Source organism: Emydura macquarii, unplaced genomic scaffold, assembly GCF_026122565.2.
Source record: "Emydura macquarii macquarii isolate MOO-44397 ecotype Brisbane River unplaced genomic scaffold, CSIRO-AGI_Emac_v2 contig_1551, whole genome shotgun sequence".
NCBI classification, from domain to species: domain Eukaryota; kingdom Metazoa; phylum Chordata; order Testudines; family Chelidae; genus Emydura; species Emydura macquarii.
In genome coordinates this window covers 19,150,906-19,170,619 of record NW_027131688.1, presented here as the reverse complement: position 1 = coordinate 19,170,619, position 19,714 = coordinate 19,150,906, and the positions used below count along the sequence as shown (strand labels likewise).

Sequence of the window (19,714 nt, the reverse complement as noted above, 5' to 3'; positions counted from 1 at the left end):
AGACAGGTGGCTTTTTGGAGGTGATCAGCATGGGATACTCCATCCACTTCAACACTATTCTTCCCCCTTCATCCCCCCGACCTCCATTCCCCTTCAGGAACTCTCCTCACAAAAGATTTCTTGAAACAAAAGGTTCAGTCTCTTCTACTCTTGGAAGAGATTGAGCCATTCCCCCAGAATTTGTTGGAAGAAGGTCCTATTTCAACAGTTACCTAGTTCCCAAAGGGGGTAGAGGATGGAGATCAATCCTTGACCTAAGAAATCTGAACACCTACATCGTTTCACAGCACTTCAAAATGGTGATGCTAGGCACTATAATCCCATCCTTCAATCCAATGTTTTGTCGACCTCAGCCTCCAGGACATGTATTTTCATTTAGCTATCCACCTATCCCACAAATGTTTCCTAAACTTCAAATTCGGTTCAGAACACCACCATGACCATGGCTCTCCATGGCCCAGAAAGTCTTCACAAAACTTCTCTTAGCAGTGCAGTCTATCTGTCAATGGATATAACACTATTCCCTTACCTGGACAATTGGCTCCTCATGGGTAAATCAGCTCTAAAGGTCCAATCTGCAACCTCCAGGGCTCTAGCCATCAGAAGCTCCGGCAGTTAGAAAGTCTAGTGACTATGTCTCCAAAGAGAGAGATTCTCCACTTTGTCTTGTCTAATTTGACAATACAATACAGCCCACAGGCAACTGCAAGATACTGTCCACATGGACCACATCAGCCTCCACATTCATCATGCCTCATGTGAGACCGCACCTCAGATGCCTTCAGACCTGGCTAAACTTGATGTATACCCCCAAATAGACCATCTCTCCAAATGCATCACAGTACCTCAATATTCTGAACTCTATCAGGTTGTGGAAGGACTCACTGAAGGTCTGCTTGGGAACCCCTTTCTCACATCCCCCACCCTTGAAGATCCTGACAACAGATACTTCTCTTCTGGGGGTGGGGCTCATCTACAGGGCCACAGCCCAGGGCAAGTGGTCTGTACAAGAGGTCACACTGTTGGTCAACATTCTGGATCTGAATAATTAGTTACATTTGCCAACATTTCCTTTACACCATACAGGTTCACTCCATCAGGGTAATGTTAGACAAGAGAGCAGCTATGTATTACGTCTACTGACAGGGCAGAGCAAAATCACAGTCCTTATGCACAAAATCACTAAGGCTGTGGAACTGGTGATTTTCTGCCATATAGGAATCTCCACAATCTGTTTTCTAGGCCAACTGAATACTATTGCAGACTCCCTGAGCAAACACTTCCCTGAATAGGAAGCTCATGAATAGGAGCTCAACGATTGTCTGCCAGGCTTGGGGATCCCCAGAAGCAGACCTCTTTGCCACCCCAAACAATGTAAATTGCTGTCTTTTTAGCTCCAAGGGAAGCTATGGTTGCAACTCATTGGAAAGTGCCATCAGAACACCAAGGCCCCATATGCTACTGTGTGCTTACCCACCTGTACTTCTGATCCACAAGAGTTTACTTAAGCTACATCAAAAAAGAGAAAAGGTTATCCTCATATTGCCGTCCTGACCAAGACAAGTGTGGCAATAGAGAGCTGGCTTCATCTCTCCCTGGCAACACCTCTTCAACTTCCTCTCAGGAAGGATCTCCTGCCACAGAATTCAGGGACCTTGACCCATCTCAATCCCTCATCTTTGAACCTTTGAGTGTGGTATTGATGGTATTGATCATGAACTAACCTGTTTGGATGAGGTCCAGTCAGTTCTCCTATCTAGCAGGAAACCTTGTACTCACAAAACTTACTTTCAGAAGTGGAAATGCTTTCACTCCTGGTGTTCCACTCACTCTTCCCAAGCCTCAGAGATTCCACTCTCCAGAATCTTGGACTATCTGTTGGATTTAGACACAAGGTCAGTCAATGAGCTCAGTCAGAGTACATCTGGCTGCTATAACAGCTGTCGAAGGCTTCTTGGTCTTTGCCCACCCTACTACAGCTGGAGTCCTCGACGGTTTATACATCTTGTTTCCCCCTAGATGGAATCAGGCCGTCCAGTGGGACCTCAGTTTGGTTCTCAGTACTCTGAGGATACCTCCATTTGAAACAATGGCTAACTGTTCTCTCTTCCACCTCTCTCTCAAGACTTTGTTCCTCATAGTTTTCACTTCAGCTAAATGAATGGAAGAGCTTGATGCTGTTATGGCTAACCCACTATATACCACCGGTTAAACTGCATCCCTATCCTTGTTTCCTCCCAAAGGTCTCTTGGGAATACCATGTAAATCAAGAGATTCGCCTGCCAATGTTCCACCCAAAACTTCATACCTCCAGGGAGATCAGCCTTCCTACACGAGACTTCAGAAGGGCCCTAACCTTCTACCTTGACCAGGACTAGGACTTATGGTCTTCTTCTAGGCTATTGGTATATTTGTAGAGAGGATGAAGGGTCCAGCCTATTTCCACTGAGATAGTCCAAGTGGGTTTCTGGTTATGTGTTAAGTTGCTATGACTCTGCAGGGATGCAGCCCCCTCAGGGTGTTGGCATGTTTCACTAGAGCTCAGTCCACATCTGTAGCTCTACTGAGGGATGTTCTCATAACATAAATTTGTAGGATTGCAATTTTATCTTCCATTCATACCTTTTATCGAGCATTACACGTTCTCCAAGGTTGATATTACCTTTGAGATGCAGGCCTCCAACTCATTTTGGACTTGCCGCCTCAACACCACCTGCTCATTGAGTTACTTCTTAGGAGTCACCTCTGGTGGAACACCAATGTGGACACATACTTGAAGAAGAAGGAGAGATTACTAACTTTACAGTAACTTGACTTCTTCAAGACGTTTTGTTCCTATGGTTGCTTTACCTCTCCTTCTCCTTCTCTCAGCTATGGAGGCTTAGCTCTGCAGTGAGAAGGAACTGGGGGGTGGTGGGTCTTATATCCTTTCTGGACGCACAAGATGCTGCTCTGTGCAGACGCAGGCCCAAGGACACTGCTTTGCCTCCAGTCAAGAGTGCATGAGCTCACGCACATTCTAACACATAGCACCCATAGAGACAAAACATCTTGAAGTACTCAAATTACTGTAAAGTAGGTAATCTCTGGTAAATCTAGAAGATCTACTGTATTTTATAAAAAACTACACTTTTTTTTTCTTTTTCAATATTCATTGAATATGTTTAGTTACCACATTCAGCACATAAACATAAAAGTAACTCAACACTGAGTTCACCTTTAATCTCCGTTCCGTATCAACATTCTTTTTAGTTAGGCTTGGAAGGAGTAGATTTTTTAGATTAGATTAGATATCAGTAAACACTGATTTCACCATACACGCACAAACTAATGGAAAGAAATTTCCATCAAAATAATAGAAATTTACAGATGGGCAAAGCTTTAAAAAAAGCAGCTGCTTGAGAACTTTTTAGAATCAAAATCCTGTGAATAAGGGTTCTTATAAATGGACTAGTGAGTGAATAATAAAAACGTATGATTTGTTGAGTTTAGAACATTTACTTTGTATATCTTGAGGTGATGTTGACAGTTTGTGTTTTAATAGTTTAGAAAGCTTTAACATTTTGATTCTGAACATCCACAGTCTTTGAATAATTGTCTCCCCCATATAGTTTATGCAACTGTGAAAATGTAAATCCATAAAAATGTTTTTAAAAAATAAATAAATAAATAAACATCGATATCCATCAAAATTATATTTAAAAAAAATCAAATTCTACCAAGCCTGTTCTTAGTGCATGTAGGAGCACACTCTGGTAGTGGTACATCTATGCTTTGACCTCCAAAGCAGATTCTGATACAGCAAACCTTTCCTCACCACTATTTTAATTAACTCACTTTTTTCTGGGTATTTGCTGTCCCATGCAGCTGCCTAAAAAAGCCAACTCAACCTCAGAATCTTACAGTGCATCCCATAATCTCTCTTTTCTATAACTGTAGGGTGAGGACAAAGCTGATAAATTGCAAATCTCTATTGCTAGTGCACATCATCAGTTAAAATGTAGTTACCATCAGGATCTACAGCGACAAGCAAATGGTATGGTTGTGTGCATTTATTTATGATAACTTGAATGTAAAAACATACGGAAAATAAGTGCTGCCTTTAGTTTCCTGCCAAGTAGACTAATATAGATCTGGTAATACAAAGTTACTGCAGCACGCTAAGTGATATTGGTGATATAGTACATGGCCCAGGCAAACTCTAAATTGTTAATTTGATTGAATCTCATAAGGAAACGTAGCCATAACTAAACAGTGAATACTGATCACTATGTAAAAATGTGTCCTATACTGTACTCGGATTATCAGTTAACCACCTTCTATGCTTTTTATATTTCAAATCTAGTGTCTGAAATTAGGCTCCTGATTTAGGCTTCAGTCTTCCAAACATACACCCACACACTTAATTCACACAAGTAAGTGGCCCCATAGAACTCAATGGGACTATTCTCATGCAAAAAGCTAAGCATGTGCATAGGTGTTTACAAGAGTAGATACGTAGACACTTAAATACAAATAGCCTGATTTTCAGAAGTGGTGTAGAACCCCAGCTCCTATAGAAGCTGAACGCTCAACTCCTGTGAAAAGAGGCAATTTTTATTTAGGTGCCTAGATATAAATTTAGGAACTTAACTTTAGGCACCCAGGTTTGAAAATGTCGAATGTTAGTATATATGCCCAATAAAGTATTAATATATATTTATTTTTGTTGTTTTTTTATTTTCATCTGAAAACTGACTTTTCATTTATTAAAGGATGGTTGTGAAAGGGAGAGGTTCAAATATTAGCTAACTAGAATTTCACTTGACCTATCTTGTTTTCAAAGGCAGTGCTTCATGGCCCCTTCAATCCTTATGAGATGAGGTGTCACAGTATTACCCGAATTTCCAAGTTCAGGTATGATAAAGCTGTCATTGTGAATGGCAGGCAAGAGTTACTGGAATATACATTTTCACGTCTTCAATTTTTTTATTAATTTATTAATTTACCATTATGCTTATGGTAACTTCCGTAACTCTGTTGAAGTAAAAAATAAACAAACAAAAAAACCCTGTAATGTTAAAATTTCTGAGAAGAATGGGAGAATTCATTGAAGCAGTTCTAATGGCTGTAGAAATTGTGTTTATCTAGAGTACAAGACTGGGAGCCTGGATTCATATCGAAACTTGACTCACTAAATAGAGTGAGTTTGATTGGCTTTGCACACTTATGGCTGATTCATAATTTTAAAAGGATTTTTTAGATACACATTTGTACTGGTTTTTCTTTCTTACTGCCAGTAAATATATTTTGTCATTTTTCCTAGATGTGTCTGCATAGAAAAGGAGAGTATAAACTCTGTAATTGTCAATAATACCCCTGAAGATCCATTTCAGAAAATGTTGGTTGCTGCTTCTGTATCAGTAAATGCAACTGGTAATTCTAAATATATATGTATGGGTTCCTTATTTTTCTCACTTTCTTTTCTTTAACATCTTAGCATTGGCTATATGAATAGCCACGAAACTAAATATATCTGTCACTGAAATTCTGTCTACCAACTGCTTAGAGCTTGGTTATACTGTTAAGGCTTTCTGTTAATTACCGATTTTTATGCCTTTTTGTAATAGGATCTACAATGTTGTTAAGAGAAACTTCTTTGATGCCTCCAATTCCTGGGCTACCAGCACTCCTCAGTATGTTGTTTGCTCCTTGTATAGAACTCAGGTATATATGCATTTTTTTTAAGAATGATAGAATTATACTTAGGAAGTTGAAAGATTGATGATTGGAGCAGGTTGACTCTCTACACCTTCAGTAATGATGTGTTCCTTACCATCGTTCTCCTATACTTCTCTTGTTTCTTCCATCCTCTACCAGCAGTGTCACCTGATGAAATTAGTAGGCAGCAGGTTTAAAACAGACATGAAGAAGTACTATTTCACACAACGCCCAGTCAACCTGTGGAACTTGTTGCCATGTCCAAATGTATACCTGGGTTTTAAAAAAAATTAGATAAGTTCATGGAGTTTAGGGCTCAATGATTATTAGCCAAAATGGTCAGGGATGCAAACCGAGGCTCTGAGTGTCCCTAAACCTCCAATTGCCCAAAGCTTGAACTGGACAAGGGGGATGGATCACTTGAAATTGTTGTGTTCTGTTCATTCCTTCTGCAATATGTGACACTGTCAGAAGATAGGGTAGTGGGCTAGATGGACCATTTGTTTGTTCCAGTATAGCTGTGCCTACATTCTTGTGTTCTTATGTTCTTAAATAGAACAAGATCAGATTCTAGGCAGAGAAGGGGTTTGTGCTGTGATAGCACTTTCAGATCCTATCATTGTCTCCTGGTGAAACCCATGATGGAAGGAGTTTGAGAAACTTGGAACCTTTAAAGATATACAATTCATGAATTAGAAACTGAAGTAAATAAAACATTATTTGAATCTATATGTTGATACGAGTTGATATGTATAATGGAAATCTAATGACTACAGGTTGCACGGCATGGGTTATAACCCTTAAACCACAAACTGGGGTCACTGCAGGTCACTACTTCAACACAAAGGATGCTAGGTTTCCTTAAACTAAGTTCTGGTCTGTATACGTTTAATGCTCTTTTAAGTATTGAGCAGCTGCTAGTCACAGCTTTGCTGCTTTTAAACTATTTATGCAGAGAAAATGTGAATGCTATTTTGTTGTGACATGCATCAGCATGTCAATACAGTGTCCCAGCATCACCATGTAGTGTCATAACAAGGTGTTGCATGAACCTAAAAATTGTTTTGGGATCCTTACCTATCCCATAGGCTAGGTTATATCAGGAACTTGGCTTTTGTTTGGCAATCCAAATGTTTGTTCATGAGGATATCACTATAATACGATCACAGGGTGTGATTGCAACTTGTGTAGACACATCTTAGCTAGCTTTAATTGAGCTAGCTCAGTATTCAAGCAATGAAGCCCAGGGTTCCAGGCATGCTTGTACAGCTAACTTGCATATGTCTGCTTGAGCTGCATTCAAACCCAGCGGTTGCAGAATAGATATATTCTGAGCATTGATATTCATGATAATGTGGGATATAAATTAGATTCTTGGTGTCTCAGATGAGATTGCTTTGTTTTCTATAATTTCATCTTTCCAAAATTCCAGTTCAAGTTTTCATTTTGTTTAGGGTTGATGAAAGTGGAAAGAGTTTTATTGGTGTTCTTTGTGGTTTGGGGTGGAATCAGACTCTTGGAACCCCAGTGCTTCCAGAACATGACATGGAACTGGCATTTGATGTGCAACTTGGCATGGATGACATAGTAGAGGTAAAACATGCATATGAATTGTTTTCATTGTAGTAGTAGTGCATGTCTGGAATCTAGCAGATGTCAGAAATTGTTAGCTGTTGCAGTTTTATTACTTGAAGTCTAGCAACCTTTGGCAGAATTTTAAAGTTGTCTAATTTTTAGTGAAATTGCCTGTTTATAACCCTGAACTGATTTTGTGTGTCAGAAACGAAGTTTAAAAACCCTGCAGTAGTTTCATTAAACTTTATTGAACAAAGTCGAAAATCAAATACAATACATTATCATCTTTTTAGACAGTTGTATATAATTAAGCAGTAACTAAATATCAATGCTGTGCTAATCAAACTCCTATAGAAGATGGGTTTTTTGTTTTTCTGGGTAATATTAAAACCTTTAAATTATATTTTTGATATAAAAGATTAATGCTATTTAAAAAATCCACTTAGTCAGAGAAGATTAGACATTCTTATATAAAAGTATATTCATAAATGGTTTTTCCTCAGATGTCTTTGCTAATGTTGATATAAAAATGAACTGTCCATGTTAATTGAACCATACTAGAAAAACAGACACAGGTGTGCATGCGCACACACATCCCTAAGTATAATCTGAATTTAAACAGGAGCTGTTGTTTGAGCTGCTTATTATCATGTATCACTGGAATGTTTACAGATAAACATCCTAAGAACAGCCATTAACAAACTGGTTTGTGGTGGCCCAAATGGCCCAAGGTATCTTGGACAAGAGAGAATTGCACAGCTGCAAGAGAATGCTCGTGAGAAACTTTTGGGGTAAGACTACTTTTCTTGATAATATTTTTTGTTGTCATAGTTGATAGCAAACAGAATTCACATTTGTTTTCACGCTTCTGACTGGTTTATTGATTTATCTTGATTTATTTTGCTTGTTTATAAAGCAATAAATCCAATAGTTTCTGCTTTGTGCATTAAATTGCTTTCAAAATATTTCTTGTTTTCATCATTTTAATATAGGCTTCAGTCTTATTGTTTCCATTGTTTATAATTTTACTGGTACTGTAACACTAGGTCAACAGGAAAGCCTAACAGTTATTAGAATCGTGAAAACTAAAGACAGCAAAACCTGGTCCCCAAAGTTATTAGCTGTTATGGTTCCCTGTTCTAGGGACTGACTGACAGGAACTCAGAATCTAGAGAGTTTCTTCCTCTGCCTCTCTGATGGAATCTGTTTATTGGAGATTTTTGGCTCCAGATTACATCAGAAGTGTACAGGCTGCTGTCTCTCTCCCTCAGCAGATCTGTGCCAAGGGAGATACTAGCAGAGATAATTGCTGCAATTTTCCTTCCCATACCCTGCCTTATTGCAGATATCCCAAGAGAAATCAGGGTAGTTACTGAGGCCACATGCCTCTTTCCAGCAACCCTTCCTTGATTCTTATGACCAAATCCACCAGTATAATGCAGAGTACTTGGGGTTTCTACCGTCAGTGCAGCTTGCTGTTTGTCTGTCTCCAAAAGCTTTCTACTGAGCCAGCCTCAGTATTAAAAGTCATTATGGCAGTTCTCTAAAGCATGTGGCTACTAAGTGTGCTTGAAGCTTTGAGCAAGCCTGTCTTTCTCTGTGAATATAGTGCAGGCATCTTTGTTCTAGAGCTAGACCTTTAACAAACCTTTTCATCCCTGTACATATCTGTGTGCAGAAACAGATCCAAATGGAAGTTTGGGCAATGGCCATCCAGGGGCCCTCATTTGTAGTTCTGCACTAGAGGTTACAAAGGGTCTCCAGTGGTGCCTTTGTACCCAGGAAAGGTGCTAGACAGTGCTTTTCCAGAAGAAAAAGCCTTCCTAAAGCGACTGTGTGTTGACGTGGGAGCAATTTCACATGCAGCTTTAGGTTGAGATGGAGCAGAAGCTTTAAGTGGAGTCCCCCAGTGCAAAAAGCAGTAAAGTAATAGTGGTTGCTGTCACATATGATGTAGAGCAGCGGTTCTCAACCGGTGGTACGCGTACCACCGGTGGTACTTCGAAGAAGGCTGGGTGGTACGCGAGCCGTACCGCGCCGCCGAATCCGCCGCCAGAAGTGCCCACTCACCCGCGCGAAACCCTGCCGCCAAAAAGGGGCAAACGGCGGAAGGGTTTCGGCGGAGGGCATTGTTCCCCCCATGTAACCCGCCACCGCCGAAAGTCCCCCCCGCCACTGCCGCGAAACCCCGCCGCCGCAAGTTCCCCCCCCCCTTTTTTTCCCGAGTGGTACTCGGGTCAGGTACAGTCAGGTCAAGTGATACTTGACCTGACTGTACCTGACCCGAGTGGTACTCGGGGGAAAAAAAGGTTGAGAACCGCTGATGTAGAGAGAATTGACAGTGGCAGTTTCTGTGACTCCCTCCTTTGGTGTACTTGCTCATATATTTGAATTGATTTGCTGTTGTTACTATCTCAACTCCTTTGATGTATGTGAGCACTAACGCCTCCATCCCAACTTTGAAAAGGAATCCACTCCACACATCTTGAGTGAGGTCAATTAGTAAGGGAAATAACAGAGGTCAGGTTTTGCTCTGTGGGGCGATGTAGCAAGAATTCTTTAGGGCATCAGCACGTGCCAGAGACTGAAAAGAGACTGTGGAGAAGCCCAACTATAAGGATTTGAATTTGAATCAATTGAATTTGACACAGAGTTCAGTATTCATAAGGAAGTGTGTTTGTCTTAAGACAGCATCCAGCAACTGTGACTGTCCTCTGGTAAAGCCAAGCACTGTTGTCTTAGTGACATGGCAACTCTTAGTGTCCTGTCTCTCAGTGCTTTTGTGTCTCCAGCCAAACAGCTAAGGTACAGCTCCAGAATTGTGACCCTTCTGAGGCATATTGTACAGGTGCACTTCCTGGCAGGAGCACCAGGCAGAGACTTTACGGGGCAACCTGCTGTTTTGAGACCTGCAGTCTAGGACAGTTGGCAAAATTCCAGAGGCTAGAAAGAAGTGCTCCTGGAAGAATTTGGCACATGTTCCAGTGTAAACTTTACTGGCTTGAGTTATGCAGCAAATTGCTGCATTAGGGGTATCTAGCTAAGAAATGTACCTTGGTCAGCTAATACCATATTAGGTAGGACTCAAATAATCTGTGCTTTTAATGTAGTCATAACTACATGCCTGGTATATCTTCAGAAGCACAGAGCATAGTCCTTTTACTCATCCTCGCAAAAGTAATAAAAATTATTGGCTTAATCACAAAATCTACTTGGCCCTCCCACCCCCTTACTATAGTAAAGGGCAGGTGGAAGGAAATTTACAGACCTGTCAAAAACACATTATATTCCCTGTGGGAATGAGCAAGAAGCATTTTGCAAGGCTCCTGTTCCTGCTGACAAAACCAAGTAAAATCTCATTTTCTTGCTAAATTTATTCTGCCTTCACAAGCATAAAGAATAAATAGAATATACTTGAGTCTTTACCAATCCCCTTCTTCCTTAAGGTTTGATTTCAATATGAAAAAATGACTGCAAATGGCACCTTCTTCCTCAACAGATCTCCCAGTATTCAGAGTCCTATCTAATAATTTTCATGACTGTATTACTTAAAAAAAATATGGAGTACCTCACGATGAAATCAAAAGCTGCTCTGAAAATGTCTATCAATTTCTACTGGATTTTACTCCTGTTAATACTTCAAAGCTGAATACAGCTAAGAGAAACTAAACTGGATTCCATTCCTTCTCCTGCATCATAAAAATAATGATTTGTAAAGTTATAATTAACTGCAAGATCCAATCATTTGAAAATAGTCCAATTGTATAGAAGTAGAGGGCAGAACTTGGCTGGCAAAGGGACAAATCCAGCTGGACTGTTGGGTTTGCAAGACAAGCATTTACAAAAATATTGTCTTTTTAAACAGAGCATATTTTATATAGTATTTGAGACTATAACATTTAAACCCACAATCCCTTTTTAGAACAGAACTGCACTTAAATTTATTGCTCATCCCCAAATCTCCTCTTTGTTAGCTCTAAACTTTTCTTACAGACTTGTCTCCATTCACATATGCCTTGTCTACACTGAGCAGCTCCGTCCAGGAGCGTCATTTCAGATTTTGGTAGGGTGGGGCAACTTTAACCATGATTCCAGGGACTACTTAGGCACCTGAAAACTTGAGGGGTTCTCTGTTCGAGTGATTGCTCGTATCCATTCCAATATAGGTGAGTGCGCACCCCGTGCACTGGTCTCCTGAACTTTTTTGCCCCTAGCAAGCCCCGTAGGGTTGGCTCAGGCGCCCCTTGGAGTACTGCGCTCATGCCGTGGTACATAGGGTGCCGCCGACCTGCCGGCCCCCAGTTCCTTCTTTCCGCACATTGACGGTAGCTGGAACGTCTGCCCCTTGCTTTCAGAGCAAGTAGCAATCCCTGTAGTTAGTAGTCAGTTACTTACAGTTTGTTGTTTTCTTAAGGGTTTTTTTTTTAAAGTAATAAGTTAGAAATTTAGCTGACAGAATCACTGTACCTAATTCCTATATAAAGGAAAAAATAAACCCCAATTAAGCCATATTTTAAGTTTACTTTTAAATTTAGAACAATCAGGAGATAATACAGGAAAAAATTCCCAATCCCAAATCTGACTAGGCAGATGATAATGGCAACACTGATTTAGGCCACTACAAATGAAGGAATATTAAAAAGTTTAAGCTGGTTGGTAACTACTTATGTGCTTTACTTTCTGTATTTCTTGAAGTGTAGACAATGGGGGGAATCAGTTCTTCTAGTTGTAATTCATTTCATTTTCAATGTTCTAATAAGTGCTCCAATGGTTGGGTTGCAAACACTGCACAGGAAACTTGGTCTAAGAACTATTTTCATTCAGATACATAGCCTTTTTAAAAAGAGTTTGGAATCTTTTTTGGTAGTCTCTTGTTTTATAACTTTGTGGGTTTAAAAAAAAAAGTCATAGGTACTGGAACTAAGGGTGCTGGGGGTGCAGCATCTCCTGGCTTGAAGTGATTTCCATTATATACAGGACCAGCACAATGGCTGCATGATCTCTGGATTATTCTTGGGCATGATATTTTTGGAGATCTTTTCATCATGAAAGAAATTTTCAGATTGTGTTGTAACTTGATCATCTTTCACCACTAACATAAATGAGCTGATGGTAAACTACAGGGTTAAGATGAACATTTAAATGTTTGTCAAGAGGGAAAGTAGTATTAGAGAGAAAGTATGTGCATTAATTAACAAATGAAGGAGGGGGTGAAATTAATGGTGGCTCAAAAATAACTGAGATACCAAACTTAAAAAAAATCTCTTTAAAAAAATCACTATCTAGAGTGTAATTAAATGATGGATGTTAGCAGCATGGATCTATAATGAACAAATTTTGGCAGCCAAATCTTACTAATTTTTCATATAGGCTTGGGTTTATGTTCACTGAAGGTTTTATACAAATAATTATGATAAATAAAAAGGATTAAGTTGGAAGGAGGTTTCTAGTGTGTAGCTGTAAGGATTTGAGAGCATAAACATCAAACTTCAATGAAATTCACTGAGGTACTCAAGTTTATCAGACTCTGGCTCCCTCAGAAATATTAAAGAGTAAGTACAAGACAAGAGGAGCTAAGATTATTTACCAGGACAAGAGAACATACAGCACATCACACACAGCTACAAAATGGCTGCTTGAAGGCAGCAGTAGCTTGTATCTGCACATACAAAGGACCAGCAACTCCTCAAAAGATATTCTGGGAAAAAGGCCTTAGAAAAGTGCAACCTTGGGGAGATTTGGTAAGATCAAGGCATTCACAGCATTTGTGTGTAACAGCCTATGTGGACCTACCTGGTAACCTGACCCATCCACAGCCCAATGTAGGAAAAGGGAAAGATTCTCACAATGTGTTTAAATGGCAGAATAAATGGCCACACTGACCATTCAATAAAAAATTAGAACATTGGAAAAAATGAGAAATTTTATATGTAATTTAAAAATATTTGTGGTGTGACAGCATTTACTTATTTCTTCACAGTAGGGAAAGATTCCAGGTGGTCATTCTTCAGTGCTGCTCTTGCAGCCTGAAACTTCAAGAGCTGGGCTGTCTACCTGAATGTGCCTGGGCTGCTGGTATTGTGCTGTGTCTATTGGTGTCACAAGGTCAAGGAGCTTGCTCCTTTCTTTTTAACATGTCAGTGTGAAGCTGGGGGCAGATCATGGTGAAATTTGCAACATCTTCAAACTAAGCACAAATCCTGCTGAGAGTTTGCTTTGCTTCCACCAGCTGAGCATCTTTGTTTTTTCAAGATTGAAAAATGCTGCGAGGCTCCCAGCCCTGCTATTGGCTCTGCCCCACGCTGCATTCCTATTGGCTGAGCAAAGACTAGGCCCGTGAGGAGACGGGGGAAGAGCCGCAAGCAAAGTAATTGCATTGCTCCGAGTCCTGGCTGGTGAAAGAAGGGGAGGGGAGAAGTCACTTTCAGCTGTTATGAAAAATCAAAATAGGGCAAATGCCATACCTTGCCATACCTATATGGTGCCCCTAGCTCCATCGATGCAAGGTACGCAAGTTACATTATATGCTGACCGACATACCTTGCATTGAGTAGCTGCGCTATCTTCACTGTGCCATGTCGACTGGAGATGCCTGACTCTTCGACATAGCTTACTCTCCCCGTTCCGGTGGAGTACTGGAGTAGACGGGAGAGCACTTGGCAATCAATTGACTGGGTCTTCACCAGACCCACTCAGGTGATTGCCACTGCATTGATTGCTCCGGCGTTGACCGAGCCCACAGTGTAGATATTTGTCACTCTTTCATTCGCTGTCTTCATTCTCTTTCCCTTATTCCCACCCCCTTCGCACCTCTTTTTGCCTATCCAAAAACCTTTGAAGTCAATCTATGATTTTCCCAGTATTTACAAAACTTTTAAAAAAGCAAATTTAATAAGACAAGTCATGATATTCAGTAGTACTGATTAATACATGCCTACGGTTCACTAGTTAATGATTCATTTAAAATACTGTTATACCACGTAAAGAAAAAATCTGTCAAAATAAATATAACTTTGTTAAAAGGACCAGAATCTAAAATATTAACCTACAAGATAAAAATGATGAAGTTCCTTTGGTAAAAGTTAATAGTCTTGTCCCATATTTCCTTCATCTCTGTGGAAAATGTGTTCTGTTGATAAATCTTTTGCCATACAACAAAATAGTGTTAAGATCCAATAACTTAGTTATCCTGTTCTTCAAGATTTGTGGATCACGGTATCCAGAAACCAAATTTCAGGAGTAAAATTACATCTTGCTTTTACCCCCAAATATCAGAAGCTGAGCATACTCTGGTTTTGAAGGAAGAGACTATCTGGTAGCAGTGTTGCATTGTATATTTTATTTTTCCCCCTATATAAAATCTTTCTCCTCCTGTATTTCTGAGGTTTTCTGCTTACTTTTTGTTTAATGCACAGAAAAATGCTTTACTTTTATGCACATAGTGTCTTTTCAGTATCAGGCTAAGGCTTTCATGGTTTCCCCTCTGCAATTTTTTTAAATTAACTGTGTTTACAACATGTCATCCCTACTTAAGCGTACAATGTGTATTTGAAAAACACATCTAGACAGAATTAATTAAAATGTATCATTGTTGTACTTCACACAGCTTGAGGGAAATAACTGGGGCAGACAGACAATCTATAGTAATTGAGTTGTTACAGAAAACAAAATGATCTAAAAATAGCTAAAATATATATTCAGATGAATAAGTAATACATAAATTTATGGAATAAATGACAGTCACAATTTGTAGCACTTTGTCAAATAAATTATACCAATTTTTTTTCTCAGAATACAGTTTTAAAATAAACAGTTTCACTAGGGCATGACTTTATTTGTGACTTCTCACATTGGAGACATAGTATTAGATAAATGAACAAATTAGAATAACATGAAAATGTTAACATTTCGTTCAATACAAAACATTTCCAATACAAATGTTTCATTAGGTGTTTAGATTTAATTAAATAAAGTTGGGTTTCTTAAAGATGTTTTTATGAAATTTCAGTTTAATCTGCAAATCGAAACCTCGAGAAGTAATTGCTCCCAAGTGGTATGGGAAACCATATGATTGGAATCGGGTAAGGTTATAATTTTCTAAAAAAATTGAATGAATAGATTATTTACAATATTCCTTCATATCTGGAGACTTAAAGTAGGTTCTGATCAGACGATCACAAGGAAAATGTTTTTTGTGTCAGTGTAGTCGTTTGCAGGTATCTGTTAACCTCATGAGCAGAGATGATTTAGATAACAGTACATATATTATAAGTTGGGATTTGAGGTGCATGGATAGATCTGTATATTTAGTCTGGCTTTTGTAATGCTTTCTGTTTACTTCTGTGAACACTAATATTCACTATTTCCAAAAAAACCACTTCTGAAACTTTCAGTGAAGGATGATTTCTGACAGGGAGTTGTCATTTATTGATTGCTGCTCAGTAGGGTGTACATTTTATTACTATGTCTAAAAATTTTTATTCCCCCTTTAGAAATTAATCTTTTGGTACTTCCAATGAAACACCATAAAAGTAACTAAAGGAAAGAAAAGGAAAATCGGTGACTGGTGTGTTTGTTACTTATTTTGTAATTGTTAGCTCACCACAGCATATGTTGGATTTTATTGCTGCCCATTGTGTTTTCAAACAATATTTCCTTTTTATAGTTTCAAGAAACCTGCTAGGTTTAGGGTCAGATAGGGAGATATAAGTCTAGATATTTCGAAGAGTTTCCTGCAGCTCAAAAGTAGGGTTCTTGTTTGGAATAAGTCTTAGTCTGCCCTGCTGGTATGTTAGAAATCTTCCCTAAATGGGTCTCCCCATGCAACCAGATTCCCACTGCAGTTTGTTCATAGCCAGTTTAGTGGTCCGTGAACCAGCAGGAATGAGGCAGTCTGGTAGGTTTCATGTGTCTTTGGTGGTGGAGGAAGGTAACTGGGTGATTTCCTGAAATGGGTAAGTGAGGCGTTTAGGTCTCTTCTTGAAAGGGAAGGAAAGCCTGAGAAGATAGGGTGAGCAGAGGGCAAATATGCTCATCCTCATCACAGTTTACTGAGGGGAGTGTTTATTTTCTTTTAATTTTGCTGTAAGGTTGTCATGTACTGATTTTATATTATAGGAGTATAAATGGACAGAAAATATCTGTCCTCTGTAGCTCTAGTACAGGGTATGCACATTCCTACCTTCTTTGATATCTTGCATGAGCAGAGGTAGTGCTTGCTACTCATTTTTCAAATTTCAGTAGTGATTCAGTAGTACTCAGTGTCAAAATATGCTATTACGCCAACTCTTTCTCTCAGGGAAAACCACACTTAATATTTTTTAGATGCTCTTAAACCCCACAGTACTATGTTACCTTCAACAGACACACACTCTCCTCTCCCTTCTTAACTGCCTAAGGAACTGAAAAATATATGGCTGACCTTTATTCCTTGTGTATATGCATGGGAAATCAGTTCACTGTTATTCTAAAGCAGTACTCTATACTGACTCCTCTCCCAATATGCATAGATATATGAATGTGTTCATTTTGACCTGATAATTCAAAGAATAGCAACTCATGGATTTTTTTTTTACTACAGTACAAAAAATAGGAGGACATAATCATGTGGCGAAATGAGCATTTTCCTTTTGTTCATCCACATCGGTTTTATTTTTTTGGTAAAAGCAACATGTCAAGGTGTATCTTAAGTCTGAGGGACCAGGTCATCTTATTTTATGTATTTATAAAATGCTTACATTATTAGTTATCCACTTGATAAGTAAAGCCTGTGGACCTGAAATGGAGAATTCTGAAACAGGCATCCCATCACATAAGTCTGAGATTTTTATGGTAATATTTATCTAAATTTTAAGCATTCTATACAGAACATGAGCAAAGCTTGTATGTGCTGGAACAATCAAAAAGTTATTTGAAAACAAGATAGTAGGGAAAAAATCTTCTCATGTTTGCATCTTTCATCTCGTATGAACTTACATCTTTCTAACACTGTAATTTTGCTTTTTTTCATTAGGTGGATTCAAAACTTATCATTGACCAATCTGAAAGGCAGAATGAAAGAGGAAAGAAAATTTTTCTTTACCAGCTACATAAACTGGTTGTTTTAAATACTTAAATATTTCAAGAAATCCTTAAAAGAAAGAAATGTTAAAAAAAAGTTTTCAGTTTAATTTTACTGCTGTTTTCTGGATGGTCCTTAAAGGTTGGCTCCACTTCCCTCTGATCCTAAAGAGGAAGGTAGTATGCAGTTTGGAATGTCCTAGTGGGTTTTTTTTAATAAGATAAAGAAATGTATTGTGACCTTTTCTCCCAAAGATTGAAGATCAAGGTACACATATACTGAAAATACAGTTCACAGAACAGATTTGTTTAGAGCAAGATGCTCTTTTTCTTTTAATAATGTTTGAGACAATTTTTCAAAAAGCACCCCAGTGAACGAAGGGAGTATAAAATAGATAGTCTTAGTTGGTTAGCTCTTTCGCTGAAGCACACAACAGCTAAAGATGAGTACGTTTTTTTTGTCTTTTGAAGTAAAATATATTGTTGTATGTTACATTTTGTATATGCTTTATTTGTATGTTACTAGTATTTGAATAATAAATCATACAGCAAATTTGCTAATTTGTTTTGTATAATTAAAAAGTGTGATAAAAGGCTACAAAAGAGTACTACTATTTGGGTGCCGGGATGTGGGTGGGCTTGTGCCTGCCCACGGCTAAAAGCCCCTCCCCCAGCCTAAGAGAAGGCGCTGAGCCTGGGACAACTGATTACAGGGGACAATGAATGAAAAAGCAGGAATGGGCGAGAAGGTCAAAGGGCTAAATGGCAGGTAACCTGAAGGGGACACTGAGCAGAGAACCTCAGACAGCACCCACAGCTCCTCAAAAGTGGCTAAGGAGTCAGCAGACACAGCCCAGAGGAACTTTGCTCGGATACATGATCGGACGGAGGAATGGAAATAGGCCCCACAGTCGCAGAGCACCTCCTCAGCCAACAATCACCTACCTGGTGTTGTAGATGGTCAGTCACCTTGGCCAAGGAGAGAAGAAGGTTCATGAAGAGGTCCCGTGATTTTGTGAGGCTACAGATGGGGTGTGCATAGATCAAAAGGTGTGTGGAGAAGTGCAGCCAGAACCTCAGGAGGAGGTTCTGGAGGATCTGGAATAGGGGCTGCAACCAGACGCACTACAGATATACGTGTGCCAGAGCCTCCCTCACAATGCAAAAGGGGCAGGTGTTGGGATGAGGGGTGAACCGCACCAGATACACCCCCGTGCTCACGGCTCCTGAAGGAGCCTCCAGCTAACATCGCCGGCGGACCGTGGAACCAAGGTGGAATACAGACTGGCCCATTGTGGTTCCTCACCCTCGACTGATTGAAAGAGGTCCCATCACTTGGTGTCAGGGCAGGACCCAAGGGTGAGGAAATGGAGAGTGTGGAACCACGAGCATATAGAGATGTGCCCGTGGCGCGGTTCAGATGCTGCAGCCGGCTTGGGGTGTGTGGAGGAGGTGGCATGGGGGGCTCGTGGGACAGGGGCTCGATGAAAAGGTCTGGAGAGCCTGGGGTGAGGGGTGGACAGGAAGCAGGACCCGTTCAAGGAAGGCCCGAGCAGCGGGCGTAAAGTTGCCCTCACCTCCTGGGGTATGCGCCAGGGGGTTCGAAAGGTGGAGAACCCCATGAGCCGACCCAGCACTCGGGGATCTACCCAGTCCATCTGGTCGTAGTCCAGGAGGTCTCCGATCTTGGTGACTTCTGCTAGGACCATCCTGTGGCACACCGGGAGGTACTCTGCCACCTGTACACTGAGATGGGGATCATGTAGCAGAGGCTCCACGAGGAGATCCGCCCCTTCGGCGGCCATCACAGACCTGGTTGCCGAGACCAGCCTCCAGGTCTGGAGGAGGTTCTGGTAGAAGACTAGCAGCTTGGATGCGTCTCACAGAAGACCCCTTGGGTGGAGATAAAAACTGCTGGTCGTATCGGAGCCCTCGGAGGCAGCGGAGGAAGATGTGCACCAGTGCAGTCCACACCGGACTACCTGCACTATAAAGGAGTCTCTGCAGGGTCTGGAGGCAGAAGGCATGGACCTGGCTGCGGACGCAGCACAGGCCCTGCCCCCCTTCCTCCAGGGGGAGCCTCAGGACCCTTGCAGTGACCCAGTGCAGTCCTGGCCAAAAGAACTCCAGAATGAGCTTCTGGAGGTAGGCTAGGAAACTTGGGGTAGGGTCCAGGATCTTCAGTCGGTGTCAGCATGGACAGGACCAGCTGGTTAGGCACCTGCACTCCACCGGATGGCCTGAAATGCCAGAGCTCTTGACCCAATTGATCCGGGCAGAAGAGACCACCAAGTAGACAGCCTGGAAGGCCTCCACCTGCAACAGGTCGCCCAGGTCCTGGACCACAAGGAGCATGTCATCAGCATACGCTGACAGCACC

The 19,714-nt window shown here is 40.5% G+C and overlaps 1 protein-coding gene across 1 annotated transcript in view; it reads left to right on the top strand.

Annotated features, from left to right (window-relative positions):
* The window catches only part of TDRD9 (tudor domain containing 9), a 141,966-nt gene extending 124,076 nt beyond the window's left edge, over window positions 1-17,890 (top strand). The window contains exons 30-36 of the mRNA XM_067554979.1: window positions 4,826-4,896; window positions 5,306-5,415; window positions 5,610-5,706; window positions 7,155-7,293; window positions 7,948-8,066; window positions 15,284-15,356; window positions 17,288-17,890. Of these exons, the coding sequence (XP_067411080.1) occupies window positions 4,826-4,896; window positions 5,306-5,415; window positions 5,610-5,706; window positions 7,155-7,293; window positions 7,948-8,066; window positions 15,284-15,356; window positions 17,288-17,389 (711 nt within the window). The 3' untranslated portion in view covers window positions 17,390-17,890. The remainder of the gene's footprint in view (window positions 1-4,825; window positions 4,897-5,305; window positions 5,416-5,609; window positions 5,707-7,154; window positions 7,294-7,947; window positions 8,067-15,283; window positions 15,357-17,287) is intronic.
* Window positions 17,891-19,714: the final 1,824 nt, after the last annotated feature.